A 14,454-nucleotide genomic window follows, 5' to 3' on the forward strand; every position below is an offset into this window, starting at 1 on the left:
TGATGCATAGGAAGGCAGAACTTCCTACAAAAGTCTTAAGTTATACGGAGCATTTATTCTACAGATGGAAATTTGAGGTGAAGATTCTAACTTGCTGATTTCCATTCCCTGTGGTTGAGGAAGAATGTGTGTGCATGTGTTTTGGAAGGAGGACGACACTGAATGGAACAAGGAGGGATAAATTAAAAGAGAGATGTCTTTATTTTACTGTATTTACAACATATTTACACAATAAAATCAACAAGTACCATATATACAGTCAAATGTGCCAAATTGTATGCAAACCTTGAAAAAGATCCTGTGTTCAGTATTTTCTAATATACAGTACATATACAATATGTTGACGCTAACTTTTAAAGTGAAGTGCTTATATCTACTTTTGTCTAAGTCTGTAAACCAAATTATAAATAAAAAAAAAATTACTTGCTTTACTGATGCTTAAAAGGGACGAAACTGTGTGGGGGTTTTGCCTGAGTGCACAAATGTGATAAATTAACATACCACAGTTTTGAATTTTAGGAAGTTATATTTATATTCCTTGGCTGTGATGGTTAAAAACAACATGACCACCACCTTTAATAAGTTGTGAATCTTTCCGAATGCACACTGGAAATCTAAGTGCACCTGAAGACTCAATGTGAAGGAACCATGAGCTCAACCAAGTTTTTTTTACAGACTTCAGTGCATTATAAGACTAGTCACTTGAATAACCTGCACACACACAGACTAACATCAAGTAGTTCTCACATCAATTAAAGTGCTTGTGACGATCATTCTGCGGTAGAGAGCGAACACACCATCTGTACTGTAAAAAGGTGCGGCTGCTCTTTTAATAGTGACACGGAACAGATCAAGTGAATCAGCACCACAAACGCATTAAACTGAACTGGACAGCTGATATCAACCTGAGGCTTCGATTGACTCCTCCTGACACACAGAAGTTTACCCCATGATCCCTCACACCACATTTGACACCTAGAAACAGTCATCAAGTAAATGACGCCTGAGGTTGGCCAGTCTGGTAATGTACAACATCTTCACAGTTAAAACAGTTATTACCTCTTATCCTCATGCTAGTGACAGAGATCACATATTCTATTTGTATTTGACAGTAACTTATAATTTTTATACCTGGAGTAAAATACCTGGATCTGTCAATGCTAAAAACGTGTTTACATGAGTATGCTGCTATGGAAACCTCAGACTGGCCAGCAACTGACAGCTACATAAATATACCCCTGAGATAAGAACCTGAAATGGCACAAACAAAACTTGTGTGAAATGTGCATTTGTGTGAGTGTGTGTCTAACAGCGTGTTGTGGAGATGCGTCTTTCACTTCCCCATCCTCTCTTTCTGTGACACGTCTTGAGTTAACCAAACTGATGCTTTTGCGTTGGTTTCTGTCAAGGGTTGTCAAGCGTTCTGTGGTGGACGCCTTCAGGGGTTTTTCTGTAAGGATAGAGAAAAAAAATCGTTTTTTGTTTAGCAGTTGTCATTTTCTGTCTCTATGTCAGTATAGTGTGTGTTGTGGCAGTTAAAACTGACAGAGAACAGCAACTGTAAAGCATAAACCTTCTAGTTTCACATTAACAGCTTTTTACCATTTTCATTTTTCCAACTATAAATCAAGAAACCAAACAATGTTTAAAGCATTAATGTTAAAAGAAAATGTCTGTCAACTACAGCCCTTAAGAAGAAATCATTTGGTTTTGATGTGGTTTCCTCTCAGAACTCCTACTCTATTTTGCATTGAGTCACCTTTAACTTAGAAAGGTCAAGAGAAACAGCTGAAACGCACAAAGTTCCCTGTATTGTGTACCTCAATGACCGTATGAATCCAGTTGAGCATTTCTTCCACGTTGCAGTAAACACCTGGCCTTCCTTTCCGGGCACAGCCGACGCCCCAGCTCACCACTCCAACCAGATTCCACCTAGAGGAGGTGAAGTGCACCAGAGGGCCCCCACTGTCCCCCTGGGATTCAAGAGCAACAATTTGATACCATGTTAATATCCAAAACCTTTGACAGGAGAGAGCACACATGTCCTCGAAACTACAACTACGAATGAGTTTAAAAGATTCCTTCCTGTCTTTTGCAATACTAATCTTATTTGTATCTGGAATCAGTGTTCGTTACCTGGCAAGCATCGACCTCCCCCTCCGGGAAACCGGCACACATCATCCTGTCGGTTATGGATGTACCGTACACTGCTGGACTGGAACACACAGTTTGGTCTATCAGAGGGATGCTGGCCTTCTGAAGGGAATGAGAAACTTGACCTGACGACAGATCAGGGATACAACATTTGAGTGGGGGTGGTAACTTCACAGATTTTGCTTTTTAAATATTCACCGTTTGGAAGATGATAAATAATAGAGGTTGTGTGTAGATTCCTCACCATTTTCCTCCAGGTATCCCCAGCCAGTCACAGCCATGGAGGTTCCGACAGCCAGGCCCAAGGCTTGAGGGGGGAGACAAACGGGTTTCCGGGTGGCTGGAGGATAAGAGTTCTTATTAACTTTTGTCACACTACAGTTTGAAGGCACAGTTGATGTTATCAAACGACTACTTTAAAAAGGAAGTGCTCGATTTTCATACTGCAGTTGTTTCTGTAAATCCCAATGAATGACCTCTGTGTATGATTATGCATTATACAAATAGATTTGACTGCGCTTCAGTGAAGAGCTTGCTGTGTGCCATGCACTCCACTAGATGGGAATAGAGTAGCCTACTGTATGTTCTAACCCCTCATCGCAGAATTCCCCTTCAGTTTAACTAATAAATATTCCAATCTGTAACGTGCAGTAATTTCTGTCTGTGTGTTTTAAAGAGCATCAGATTGAACTCTAACCTCCCACTGTGATCGGGCTGCTGAGTCTCATCAGCGCCATGTCATAGTCGTTGCGCACTGCGTTGTATTCTCCGTTCACTATGATTCTGTCAACATAGGAACCTCCCAGCGTGCCCATTAATGTCCGGCCTGACACCACTCTCCAGCGACTCAGCTCCTTTTTACTGCTGCAAGACCCAAACCAGGCGGGAGAAGAGGAAGTGTGAGCGAAAGGGTCATGTGTATACGTTAGCCACAGTGGGAATTCATGAGAGATGGTATATGTGGTGAGTGTACTGACCCTGTAAAGCAGTGGGCAGCAGTGACTACCCAGCGTGGGGACACCAGCGAGCCTCCACATGTGTGTTGTCCACCCTGCTGCAGGCTGACCTGCCAGGGCCAGTCCTCAATGACGGCATCCGAGCCCCCGACGATCCGGTCCTGGAAGCCCACCTCTCCGCAGTCTGACAAGGGAAAGTTGTCTTGTTAGTTTACAAGATGATGTTTTTACTGTGCATTGGCTATATGTCTGTTTTCCTTCTATTCGGACAATAGAGATCAGGCTAGATTTGTTTCTTTTTCACCAGAATCAGAAAGTATATTTGCACATACAGGAAATTGTCTTGGTGTGGTTGGTTGCACGTGTGGTGTTAAAAATCTCCTCTTTGATTTTTTGTAGGTGAACAACAGCACATCCTCTGTCATATATTTCCAAGATAAGAGTTTCGCTGCGTACTGCAGACATGTTTGGGCCTGTTGGTGTGAAACCAGTCATACAGCAATGCCATCTTCCACCCATCGCCCCCGAGCCTTCTACCGCCTGCCTCGGGAACAATGCTGGTGACGTTGGTTGCTATGCTAAATATAAAACTCACCTGAACAGGACAAAGATATCACAGATCCGGTTTCGCAAACACGCCTGTTAAAAAAAACAGCCATTAAACACGTGACTGGAATGACTGCACACTTCAAGTCAAACCGACAAAACACGCAATGACTCAATTATTAAAATGTCTTCACCTGACTATACCCCCCCCCCCAGTCTGTTTCTCACGTTTTGGTTTCATTTTTTTTGCGTAAAATACATTTTGTGGTCTTCAGTTTCATAGGGGTCGGGACGCAGAGGGAACAAAAACTGAGGGAGATTTTGTTTTTTTTTCAGGAAGAGAAACTGCGCGACACGTAGGAGAGGAACAAAAGACAGCAGAAGTTAAAAGTGAAAGGGAGAATAAGAGGAAGATTTTTATCTTTCAAGTCAACATTTTCTTTTTTAGTTCAGATGGGTATCAGCTCTCGGACAACACTGTTTCCTAAAAAGCACAGATTTTTTATCACTTTAGATCTGTAACAACTATTCAGTAAAGAGTCATGAGGGTTAAAAGATTTCGATTTTAGTATCTGATGATAAACTAGTGCAGTGGCTGGTATGGGCTGTTTGTTCGGCCTATGGTAGTGCTGATTGCTGCTTTCTTTTTGAAACTGTAAAAGTGACTTGTAGTCATTGAACCAATGGAAGTAAAGACCGGCTGTAGGACTGGAGCTGCACCTCCACCGCAGCCCAACGAGACTTTCACTCGTTCATTCAAAGTCCGGTGGAAGCTCGAGATGTACAGTATGTTCCATGAGTCCCAGCTGCCATTGCAAAGAAGTGCTGATAACCTGTTTAATACTGAACGCATCATATGTCCAAATAGTACCAGACTATTTAACCCTGCACTTCCATTAAACAAGAGACATGCAGAGTGTGAAGTGGCTAAAGAGAATAGTCCTTAACATATACAAGCCACATATAGACAGAAAGACAGAGAGGCAGAGAGAGATTTCTGGAATTAATAGTTAGATGTGACGCCTTCCTCACCGATCAATGGTAGCCTGATGTATGGGCGTGTTTTTCTTCTCTGGTGTGATAGCTGCGAAAGGTCCAGCTTTCAGGGAGGGCTTCAAAGTGCCCACTGGGACATTGGTGTGGAGAGGTTTTCTGTTCAGACAGACGATGGGAGGTGTAAGACTTGAGCTCAGGTCGAATCAACCGTTCGAAACATTTGCAAAAACACAATCTACAGTCAATCGCTCACTTTGTGTAGCCCAGGTGGTTGCATGCTATCTGGGTGTGCTGCTCGCTCCAGTCGTCACTGCACACACTCCGCCAGCCTGAGCCGGGACTGTACACCTGCAGGATGTGATTACTTGATGTGAGACGCACTGGAGGACAGGAGGGAGGGTGGGCAGGGAGAGGAAGAAAAGAGGAGTCAATTTTCAAGGCTTGTTTCTGTGTGTGTGATGACAACAAAGAAAAGAGTGGAGCGTCTGCTTTACCCGGGAAGGTGGTGTTGACCATATATTTTGACATACAAGTAACTTCATCCTCTCCTCCAGAACAGTCATCTTTCCCATCACAGGTTTGGTCTAATGGGATGAACTTCCAGGAACCCGAACAGAAGAAGTACTTGGTCTCAATCAGCTGCTTAACTGGAAGGAAAAGGAGGGACACATTGGAACAGAAGGGCACACTTAGCCCTGCCATGAAACTTACACCTTTACAAAAACATTCAAGTCTTAATATTTAGGTGAGGCCTTTTTGGCAAGTAAACATGTGTTGTATGGGTGCGTCTTTTGAGGAGGGAGCCGATGTCAGGAACTGTGACTCACTGAAATACGCCGCGGTGGCCAGTATCCCCAGCAGCACTATCACAGTCAAGACAGTGAGCAACACTTTCTTCCTCTTAGACGCCTTTTCTTTCTCAGTCTTTGGAGCCGTCATGGGCTTTCTGTGGCGGCCTGGTCGTGGAACCACTGGGAAGTGGACGGGGGCGAGAGAGAGAGAGAGACATACAGTACGTGAGACAACGGTAGATAAGTGAGATGAGAGAAGAGAAACCGCAAAGCAAATGAAGAGGGAGAGGAAAAAGAGGAAATTAGTCATGTGAATGAGATCGTTAGCAGTACTGTCCCACGCTACACTTTCTAAGTATTTCACAGTATTATATTGGGGCTCTCCCATCAGTGCAGCAACATGCTGTACGTGAACACAAATACAACGCCAGCTTACCTGGGTGCCTGGGATTCAATGGGCGAATGCTTTCCTCTGGCAGCTGGATCGTTGTCTGGGGAAAGAATGAGATACTTACAGTGAGACAAGAGAGGATGTGAGCACAGGTGTCCAAACAAGACATGGCTTAAAAGGAAATTCCCAGTGTGTGCGTGTGTGTGTTTATGCCGAGGAGGAGTTTGAAATTGTGTAACGTTGTGTCTGAGTGTGTACATGATTATCTGAGCTACTTTCAAGTATTGCTCCCAGAGGACAACAACAGGTGTGTAGTATGGAACATGGAACACAGTGTACCACCACGAGTTGTCATATTACACCCGCATCCATATGCTGCAGGCAGTTCCCATAATCTGTTATCACACGGACTAGTAGACCCCACCATGGAAGTGACAGACAGTGGGACGCAGTGTGGAGGGGTCCACTGGGACCTTGTGAGGCGTCCATTCAATTACAGCCGGTAGTGTGGGGAAAGAACACGCTCTCATATTGCAGGGTGGTATAGTGAGGGTGTGTCCGCTCCTCAACCACAGGAGCCAGGTGGGTAGAACCCAACACTACTCAATTATTCCTGAGCAGAATATATATCCGGTATCCTGGTTTCATGATTACATTAGGGAAGATTCATTGGAGGGTGGGGTTTAGAAAGAGTTATAGCACAGAGCAGTCGGCACACTGGGCAGCATCCTCTGGAGCTACAGTTCCCACCTTTTGGCTGTCTAAAATTACCCAGCATAATGAAAAACTAAACATGTGGAGCAAAATCTTGTTTGTTTGTTTTTTCTAGTGACAGATCCTGGCCCCCCAGGTTGGGAACAACTGCTCCATATTGGTAGGGCCCTTTCAAAAAGCCTGGGTTATGTCTTTCTTTACTCAGACAATTATACATCTATCACCAGGTATTTACCTCAAGTACCAAGTGTAAACACCAATGGTTCCTTGAAACAGGTTTCAGGATAAGAATCAGATATGATTTCATTAGACATTTATGAAATCATACTAATCATCGTAACTAAAATTATTTTTGAAAAGCGATGAATGGTTTAACTAACCTTTCACGCAAAGAACAATTGCATGAAACAATTCTTATGTTTTGCTGCTTTACTTTGTCATCCTAAAACAGTCAACTGACCATAATTGAGTTTTAAACCATAAGAAACTGTCAAATTCAATGTGAAGGTAATCAATATTAGCAATAAGCTCTGTTGCTGTTAACAGTCTGCTGTGGTCTGCTCTGGGTTGATAACTTTAAAATAAAACAAGGCTAACCTAACACGTGGGCTGGTGGAGGGGAACTAGCATGTTTAATTTCTAACATCACACGTCAATCTGGATTGTCTCTTACCATGAGGTTTGGTGCTGGGTCTCTTCAGTGGAGCTACAGGTTGACAGTATGGCTGCAGATTGTAAACAACCAGTGGAGCTGCTGCTCCTGGAGCTTAGTGAACCCCAGAGCTTTGTAATACTTGTATGTCGTGTCCTGTCAGGCCGTGTTTCTTTAGCTTAGTAGTGTGTTTACCTTCAGCTGTCCAGATATGGAGACACACACAGTGGTGATGGAGATGCTAATTAAACACCTCTTTAAGGTAAGATGGCTGCTTCCTCACTTACATCACCTGTTAATTAATGTTTCTCACTGATGTCATGTGCATGTTGAGGATGTAGACTTGTTATTAGTTACTTTTAATAAAGTTTTAATTCACATTTAACCGGCTTTACCTGATAGGCGGCTAGCTTTAAATAGCCATAAACAGCTAATAGCTAGGTGTAAATCTGTCAAGCAGACTGAGTTTAAAGTTGAATATCTAACAAATGGATCTAAATAAAAGGGTTCGTCACTCAGAAATGTGATTTTAGTATCATTTAACCTCTCCACCGAATGCTCAGTCGAAAGCTAAGACTAGCATGTAGCTGTCTGATGCTCTCTAATGTTACGGGCTAGCGGCTAACTGTGGCTAACCAAGTTTGAAAACCGATGCGCCTCTTTTCGTGGTCCTACGGTAAATGTCATCGGAGCTTTGAAAAGTCCGAGAACAAATATGAACGTTTGATTTGTTTTCCACACAAGATAATAACAAGTATAATGAAAAGGAACAGTATATGTTTTTTTTTAATGAAAATTAAAGGCAAGTTGGCTATTTTTTTTGTTATGGCCCTCATAAGTTTCTCATTTTAAATATTCTTTTTAGAAAATCCTTGAGAGGTGACTGAGATACTTCACGTCACTCTTGTTCATGACCCTCACTGTCTAAATGTCAAGTTTCAGAAGATTTTACTGTAGAATTCTTCAGAAAATTAAGGGCAAAGTTTGCAACCTTTCATTAGGGCCCTCACAACTAGTTCCAGCTCATCAGTATGGCTGCTGAGAGCTTTTGTTTTGTCCATCTGCTGTTCTGCCTTTTGTCCTGTCCTCAGAGTTTCTCATTCATTATCTAACTTAAAAACATTTACAGAATATCCTGCCTGTTAGTTGATGCATTTGATTGAAAAACAGATCAAATGCAGAATCTATAATGACCAAATTAGGATTCGCCCAAAACTTGGACCACCTGTTAAACTGACTTAACTAAATTTCACTTCTGCTTTAAAGATGAGTTAAGGTAAAGTCCCTCATATGCATAATTCTTTGCTCCCCGGCTTATTTAACTGCTGTAATTCAGTTAAAGGGTGTTCCCAAAATTAACTTTGAAGCAAGAGATGTGAGTCATTGTTTATGGCTCTAGTCAGTCAAACAACAAGCAAAGTTTATAGACTCCATAACAGCAAAAGAAATGTCGTAAGGCAGGTATCTATTTTTTTTTTTGGAAGGGAGCTCAATTCTGTGAGGAATCAGCTCATATGTAAGATTCTTTCATGTAGTCATGTCAAAGCAAAACCTTGATAGACTGCATGCGTCACACATCCAGACATTTTGTTCTTTACTCCACTTGAGTTGTCAATTCTTTCTCGGATTTCTCTTTACATTGAAATAAGAAATGCTTTCACAATGCGCATCGAGCCGAGGAGCACTTTGCTTTGTAACACAACACTTGTATTGACTTGTGGCAAAGTTTCAAACAATAATTTTACACCCATATACTTTACCTTTTTATATAATTAGACTTAGCTTGGTTACCCATCTTCTTAAATTACCTAAGAAGACTGATCACCTGGTTTTTAAGATGAGATATTTGTATATATAAAGTTTCCACCAGTGTACCGAGTCTAAAGTATGTGTTTTAAAACCACCACCAACTTTCTTCTATGTTAAAAAAAAGATGACTCATTTGAATCACACACTCATCACTGATCCCAGGTCATCATCACCTGATGAATGAAACAGCAGAAAGAAAGTGGGCGGTCCATCCAACCTGGGAAACAACTACGATGGCTAGAGAATGTCACGTTCTCGAAAACGGACAAACAAGTACGTGGAAATCTGTTTTGGCGGGTCAGAGGCAGCCAAGTGATTACACCTCAAATGTTATTTCTGCAGTAACACCTAACTTGTTAAGTCTTATTTTTTTTTTTTTTTGGACTCATCCATATGGATCATGCTCCGGCACCAGTAACAGGTCTAACTGGGTCAACCTCCACTGACAATAAGCCATGACACCTTGAACCTTTTGTTCAGTTTGTTCTGCTCCCCTTCGCTGCTTTCCAGCGTTGTTGGATTATGTTCCCCTGAACTGAAACTTTCACAAAAGAGCTTTTGAGAAACTACTTGTGACATGTTGGACAAGTTTTAATCAAAGGCAGAGATCTAGACCAGTGTTGTTCACATATGATTTTAGAGGCAAAAGCAGGCATATGTGCATTATTATAAGCAATGGTGCACTGTTAAATTAGTACAAGATCTATTAACTAAGACACAAATGTTTGAACACATATTAGATGGTGCGCACATAAAGGGGTCATATATTCATCTGTTGCTGGCCCTAAGCTCGGGAAGTCTTGCTAATCTTTCTTTTAATTTGGCCTGATCTGGTTTTATGATTGTGTTAATCTCTCTCTCTCTTTTAGTGCTTCTTTCTCTTGCTCAGTTTTTACCTTACTTTCTAATCATACTTGTTTTTCCTCAAACGTGTTATAAATAACTTTGGCTCAACTCGTATTGTTTTTAACCTGATATGTTTTGATACAAAATATGAATTCACTCAAACAAAACAAAGCCACTGCTATGACCCAGAAGAAACAAGATGAACCATAAAATATAACAACGTGTCTTTGTAGAGTAGCACTAAAACAAACATCCTTTCAGCAAACACAGTCAAGATGTTGTTAAGACGGCCCCTCCAATGCAAAGACCTGACAAGACCTGACAACTTCCTGATAAACATGTTGATTCTGCTATTGGTTGCACTCACCCACATGATGTAGTTCTATTTTTCGGTTAGGTTAGGCCCAGATGCACCTCATCTAACAGGCAGTTCAGAGTAAACTCTCTTCCTCCCTTCCTGAAGGTGGGAATCCTCAGAAACTCACTGTCCGGTGTACGTCCTTCGTCCTTCTCTTCTCACTTTCCTGCTCCAATGGCTTTAACCACAAAAGTCCTGGTCTGTCTCTCTCTCTCTCTCCCCCCTATTCTTTCTATGGCTGTGTAGCTCTATGGCTGGCGCTTAACTTGCCCCTCTCTCAAACCCCAAGGGTGTATTAAAGACTGCTCGTGTGTAGCGTTGTGTTTCGATGCTCCGTAAATTCAGAGAGCAAGCTCGCTGTTTTGGGTGACCAAGCCCTGCTGACGATACAAAACAAAAAAAACCAAACTATTCCAGGTAACTTGACACCTGAACCCTTCTCTCTCTCTCTCTCTCTCTCTCTCTCTCTCTCTCTCTCTCTCTCTCTCTCTCTCTCTCCTTCTCTCTCTCTCCCCCTCCCTCTCCCTCCTCCCACTCCAAAACGTTTTGAAGGATGCAGAACATGGAGCTGCACCTCTTCACACAGACAAACTCAGACGTGTGCATGTGCGTGTGTGTCCAGTAACCCTGAGGCTGAGGTGTGTCGTTGCGCACCTGTGTTGTTTTGACTGTATAATGAGAAGTCAGATGGTATCTGTCAGAAGTTCCTGTTTGACAACAAAGTGAGCGTGAAAGTAAGATATCGTAACCTTAAATGATGGGCTAATTATCATATTATATATATATATATATATATGTCTTTATGCTAATTGTAGGTAATTACAAGTCTTAAAGGGTAACTGTAAAACGACCCTAGAGCGCAAGAACACTGCAGTTGTAGGCACACCCAAGTCATTGATGCCACCTGCTCTGATAAGACCACAAGGAGACATGTTTTGACATAGATTGGTTTGTGGCTAGAAGTGAAACGGGCCTGTTTCAACCACAACCGTTGTCAGACATGAACTCTGGAAAAGTTCCGGAAAATGTCTGAAAGCAGCTCAATACAGGAGAATAATTCTGAATTCTGAAGTGTTAAATTACCCTCGGGAACCAACCTGGTCAGTGTTTGTTAATTCAACCATTGTGAATGTCATGGGACACTGTCATAGACAACGAGAGAAAAAAAAGGAGGGAATGTGAAGGGTTCAAAAAGACAAGACAGAAGAGAGGTTGGCTGAAGAGAAAGAGCCATTGTTAGAAACAGTAGCAGATTGTGTTGCTTGACGTGGACGATTAAATGCAGTGAACCTTACAGCTAACTCTCAACCATACCTCACTTAGTCTAGAAGTTTATGGAATAAAGAATGTGTGAAAATATGCAGATGAATGGATGGATATATTACAATTAAGTCTAAGGGCCATAGAATAATTTTGTAATATTACAAGAATAAAGTCATAGTTATTCTCTTAATACTATGACATTATATCTCTTTTTTTTTCCTTTTAGTGGCCCTGATACTCATACCTTACATCGTATAAATGTGTGTAGCTAGCTAGATATATTGTAGATCTGTTTTAGTTTTACGACTCCTGAATGTCCTGTAATAACCTCTGTTAACCCTGATTATATTCAGGTTGGTTTAAAGCTGCCAAGACATTAAAGGTACAGTGTGTAGAATTCAGTGACATCTAGTGGTGAAGTTTCATGTTGCAGCTGAATAGCGCCACCCTGGCATGAAAGTATGGTGCACGACTTCCTTCTGTGTATTTTTCTTGACTGAGATTAATTGTGAGTGAGTTTCATTTCAAAGTGATGAACCGTGCTGTACTGTATGTAGAGTAAATCATCCCATTCCAGCTCATCTAACATAGCATATTTCCCTCTCTGTAAATCACATGAACATTGTGCTGTGACAAGGTTTCCAATCTGAAAGACTGACATGGTTGAACAACGGCGGAGATATATTTGCACACGCTATAAAAGAGAAGATGAGAGCCATACAGAGATCTCATAAATCTTTTGCACTCCCTTGTTTGACTTGTTTGAACACTTTTATTGTTCTGCCGAGTCAAACTGGTTCATTCTTTCATTATTCTTAATTTCTGCATCAGTGAACACAATGGTTGCTTCTGTGTTCTGGGCAACTAAATAGGCTCTGTGACTTCCTGAACTGCATATAGTCCAGATTGTCCACGGACTAACAGATGTTTAAGAGTGTTTTCTATCGAGAGTGTATATCTACAAACACTATGTTTAAGAAAATCGATTAATTTGCTTCTCATTGACTCACAAGCTTTGTGGCCCAGGGTTTAAATTCTGTGCAAATCCGAGAAACATAATGGAGCTTGTAGCTTCCATTGGCAATCACTTTGGATATAATTGTCTTGATAATTTTAAGTCTAGTTTTGAGCAAAGCAAAATGAACATGAAAGGGGCATTCTTACAATTTAATATCTAAAACTTAATTCATGATTTTCAGGGTTTAAATTCTACAAAAAATATTCAGAGATCCACCAAGTTATTTAATATACGTAAGGATCCAAATAGAAAAAGAAAAAAACTTAAATATGTGTTTAAACGCACAGATTTAAAATTTGGAACAGTCCTTCAAAGCCTTGTGCATCCTTATCAGACATTTTTGTTGACTTTATTTGTAACGGATCAAAGTTCTTTTCAGTCGGCTGCATTTGCAAAAGTTTGCAACATCTACCCCTCATACAGCAGGATAGTCACTCTTATATTGTAACACAGAATTGTTTAAATGGGGCAAACGCAATAGTTAGTTGGAAAAAAACACATAATTATACACACAAAAACATACCTGCACAAATATCTGTCCTCACACCACTGTACTCTTCCTCTCCTGTAAATCTGCTGTCGCTCCGTGTCAGAAGAGTCTCTGAAAGTCAGGCTAGTGTAAAATATTATTCCTGTGCCCTGAATTCAGCATGTTTCTCTGAGGAGTGTCTCAGCCAAGTTTTATTGTTTCAACAGGGACCACCCTCTGCCCTGCACTTCCATGGCAAACAGCTTATCTTTCTCTCTCTCTCTCGCTCTCTCTCTCTGGTTCTCTCTGGCTCTCTCTTGCTCTCTCTCTCTCTTTCTCTCTCTCTTTCTCTCCGTTTATGTGTCTCTCTCTCCACCTCAATTTACCACTAAAGCCAGTATACCACCCTCTTCCTGCACAGGTGTGCATTTTGTGAAACTTGATATGAACCTTGACAGAAGTTGAGGGAAGTGCGTTTGGGAAATAACTTGTTTATCATTAACACTGTGACATTTCTCGTTTCCTGGACTACACAGAATGTATGTCCTAGGTAGCAGACTCCCAAAAAGCCAAACTGTTCTAAAACTAATGTTAGATCAGATATGTGATGTGTTTCAGGAAGAATAAATCCAATAGAATTTGAAAAATCCCAGATAAAGGACAAAAGAAAAGAATGGGGAAACAAACCTGGGTTAATTTGCACACAGTGAAGAGCATACCTCTACCAGGGCGTAACAGTCACCTTAAAGTCAGTCAAGCTGCACTAAAGTTTAGTTTATCTTTCATCGGGTTTCATTAGTTATTCCTCTGTAAAATTCAAGTTCTAAATTGTCTATCATAAGGTTTCGTTGAATATTCTGGTAAAATACTGACGATTCCATGATCTTGTATCGCATCACTGGGAAAACAAAATACTTTTCTAGTGGTGTTATTGAATCAGCTGTCACCCACCACACCTCACAGATATTATATGAATAGATTCACGGTATAAGGAAGTGCTTGTGCGATATCCTGAGAATTGGGAAGTTAACTGCTTTCAATGCAACTCGAGCAGGCTCCATTTGTCCACATCAATATATGAGGTGTGACATACAGACAGATAATATCAGCTGAGGGCTTTGCAAAATAACATTCTATCTATTATAGCCCTGATCACTCTCAAGGAGTATCAGTGTCACCTCTCAGTGTGTTGTGCTGGTAAAATGAAATTCCTTCCTGGAAAATGGCTGCCGTATGGCTAAGAAATCCCCCAAATGATTTCCTGAAAATTCTTTCACTGCACAGTGCTCCCGATGTGCCCCACATCAATACAAAGACCGGCAGGTACAGTAAAAAATATCTACCAAAACTAGACTGCAACAGAAAAATAATATCACCAACACCCCCAACCGCCTCCAGTCCCTGCCCAAAACAATCACATTATGGTGCATATCAGTTATGTAAAACATACCATCAAGCTTCCATAGCATAACACACAATTTTACCAGTTAG

At 41.2% G+C, this 14,454-nt stretch overlaps 1 protein-coding gene across 3 annotated transcripts; it reads right to left on the minus strand.

Annotated features, from left to right (window-relative positions):
• Positions 1–178: 178 nt before the first annotated feature.
• On the minus strand, positions 179–13,251 carry tmprss4a (transmembrane serine protease 4a). Of its 3 annotated transcripts, none has more exons than XM_062386487.1 (13): positions 13,018–13,251; positions 5,880–5,934; positions 5,480–5,623; positions 5,147–5,299; positions 4,906–5,032; positions 4,689–4,808; positions 3,706–3,749; positions 3,132–3,294; positions 2,852–3,018; positions 2,399–2,494; positions 2,137–2,279; positions 1,821–1,973; positions 179–1,450 (listed from the first exon to the last, which is right to left on the minus strand). In XM_062386487.1, the coding sequence occupies exons 3-13, from the start codon at positions 5,589–5,591 to the stop codon at positions 1,439–1,441; spliced, it is 1,290 nt and encodes a 429-aa protein (XP_062242471.1). In that variant the 5' UTR covers positions 5,592–5,623; positions 5,880–5,934; positions 13,018–13,251; the 3' UTR covers positions 179–1,438. The 3 variants fall into 3 exon arrangements, with proteins under 3 accessions (XP_062242471.1, XP_062242469.1, XP_062242470.1); XM_062386485.1 differs by lacking the exon at positions 13,018–13,251 and adding an exon at positions 10,223–10,579; XM_062386486.1 differs by lacking the exon at positions 13,018–13,251 and adding an exon at positions 7,222–7,373.
• Positions 13,252–14,454: the final 1,203 nt, after the last annotated feature.

Source organism: Platichthys flesus, chromosome 4 (genome assembly GCF_949316205.1).
Source record: "Platichthys flesus chromosome 4, fPlaFle2.1, whole genome shotgun sequence".
In the NCBI taxonomy this organism is placed as follows: Eukaryota; Metazoa; Chordata; class Actinopteri; order Pleuronectiformes; family Pleuronectidae; genus Platichthys; species Platichthys flesus.

Bases quoted from the DNA above. Each gene is read 5' to 3' on its own strand.
- tmprss4a (XM_062386485.1), bottom strand. The intron at 4,809-4,905 runs GTGAGCGATTGA...CTGTCTGAACAG, and splicing joins AACCACCTGGGCTACACAAA to AAAACCTCTCCACACCAATG. The intron at 3,750-4,688 runs GTGAGGAAGGCG...TTTTTTTAACAG, and splicing joins CATCAGGCTACCATTGATCG to GCGTGTTTGCGAAACCGGAT.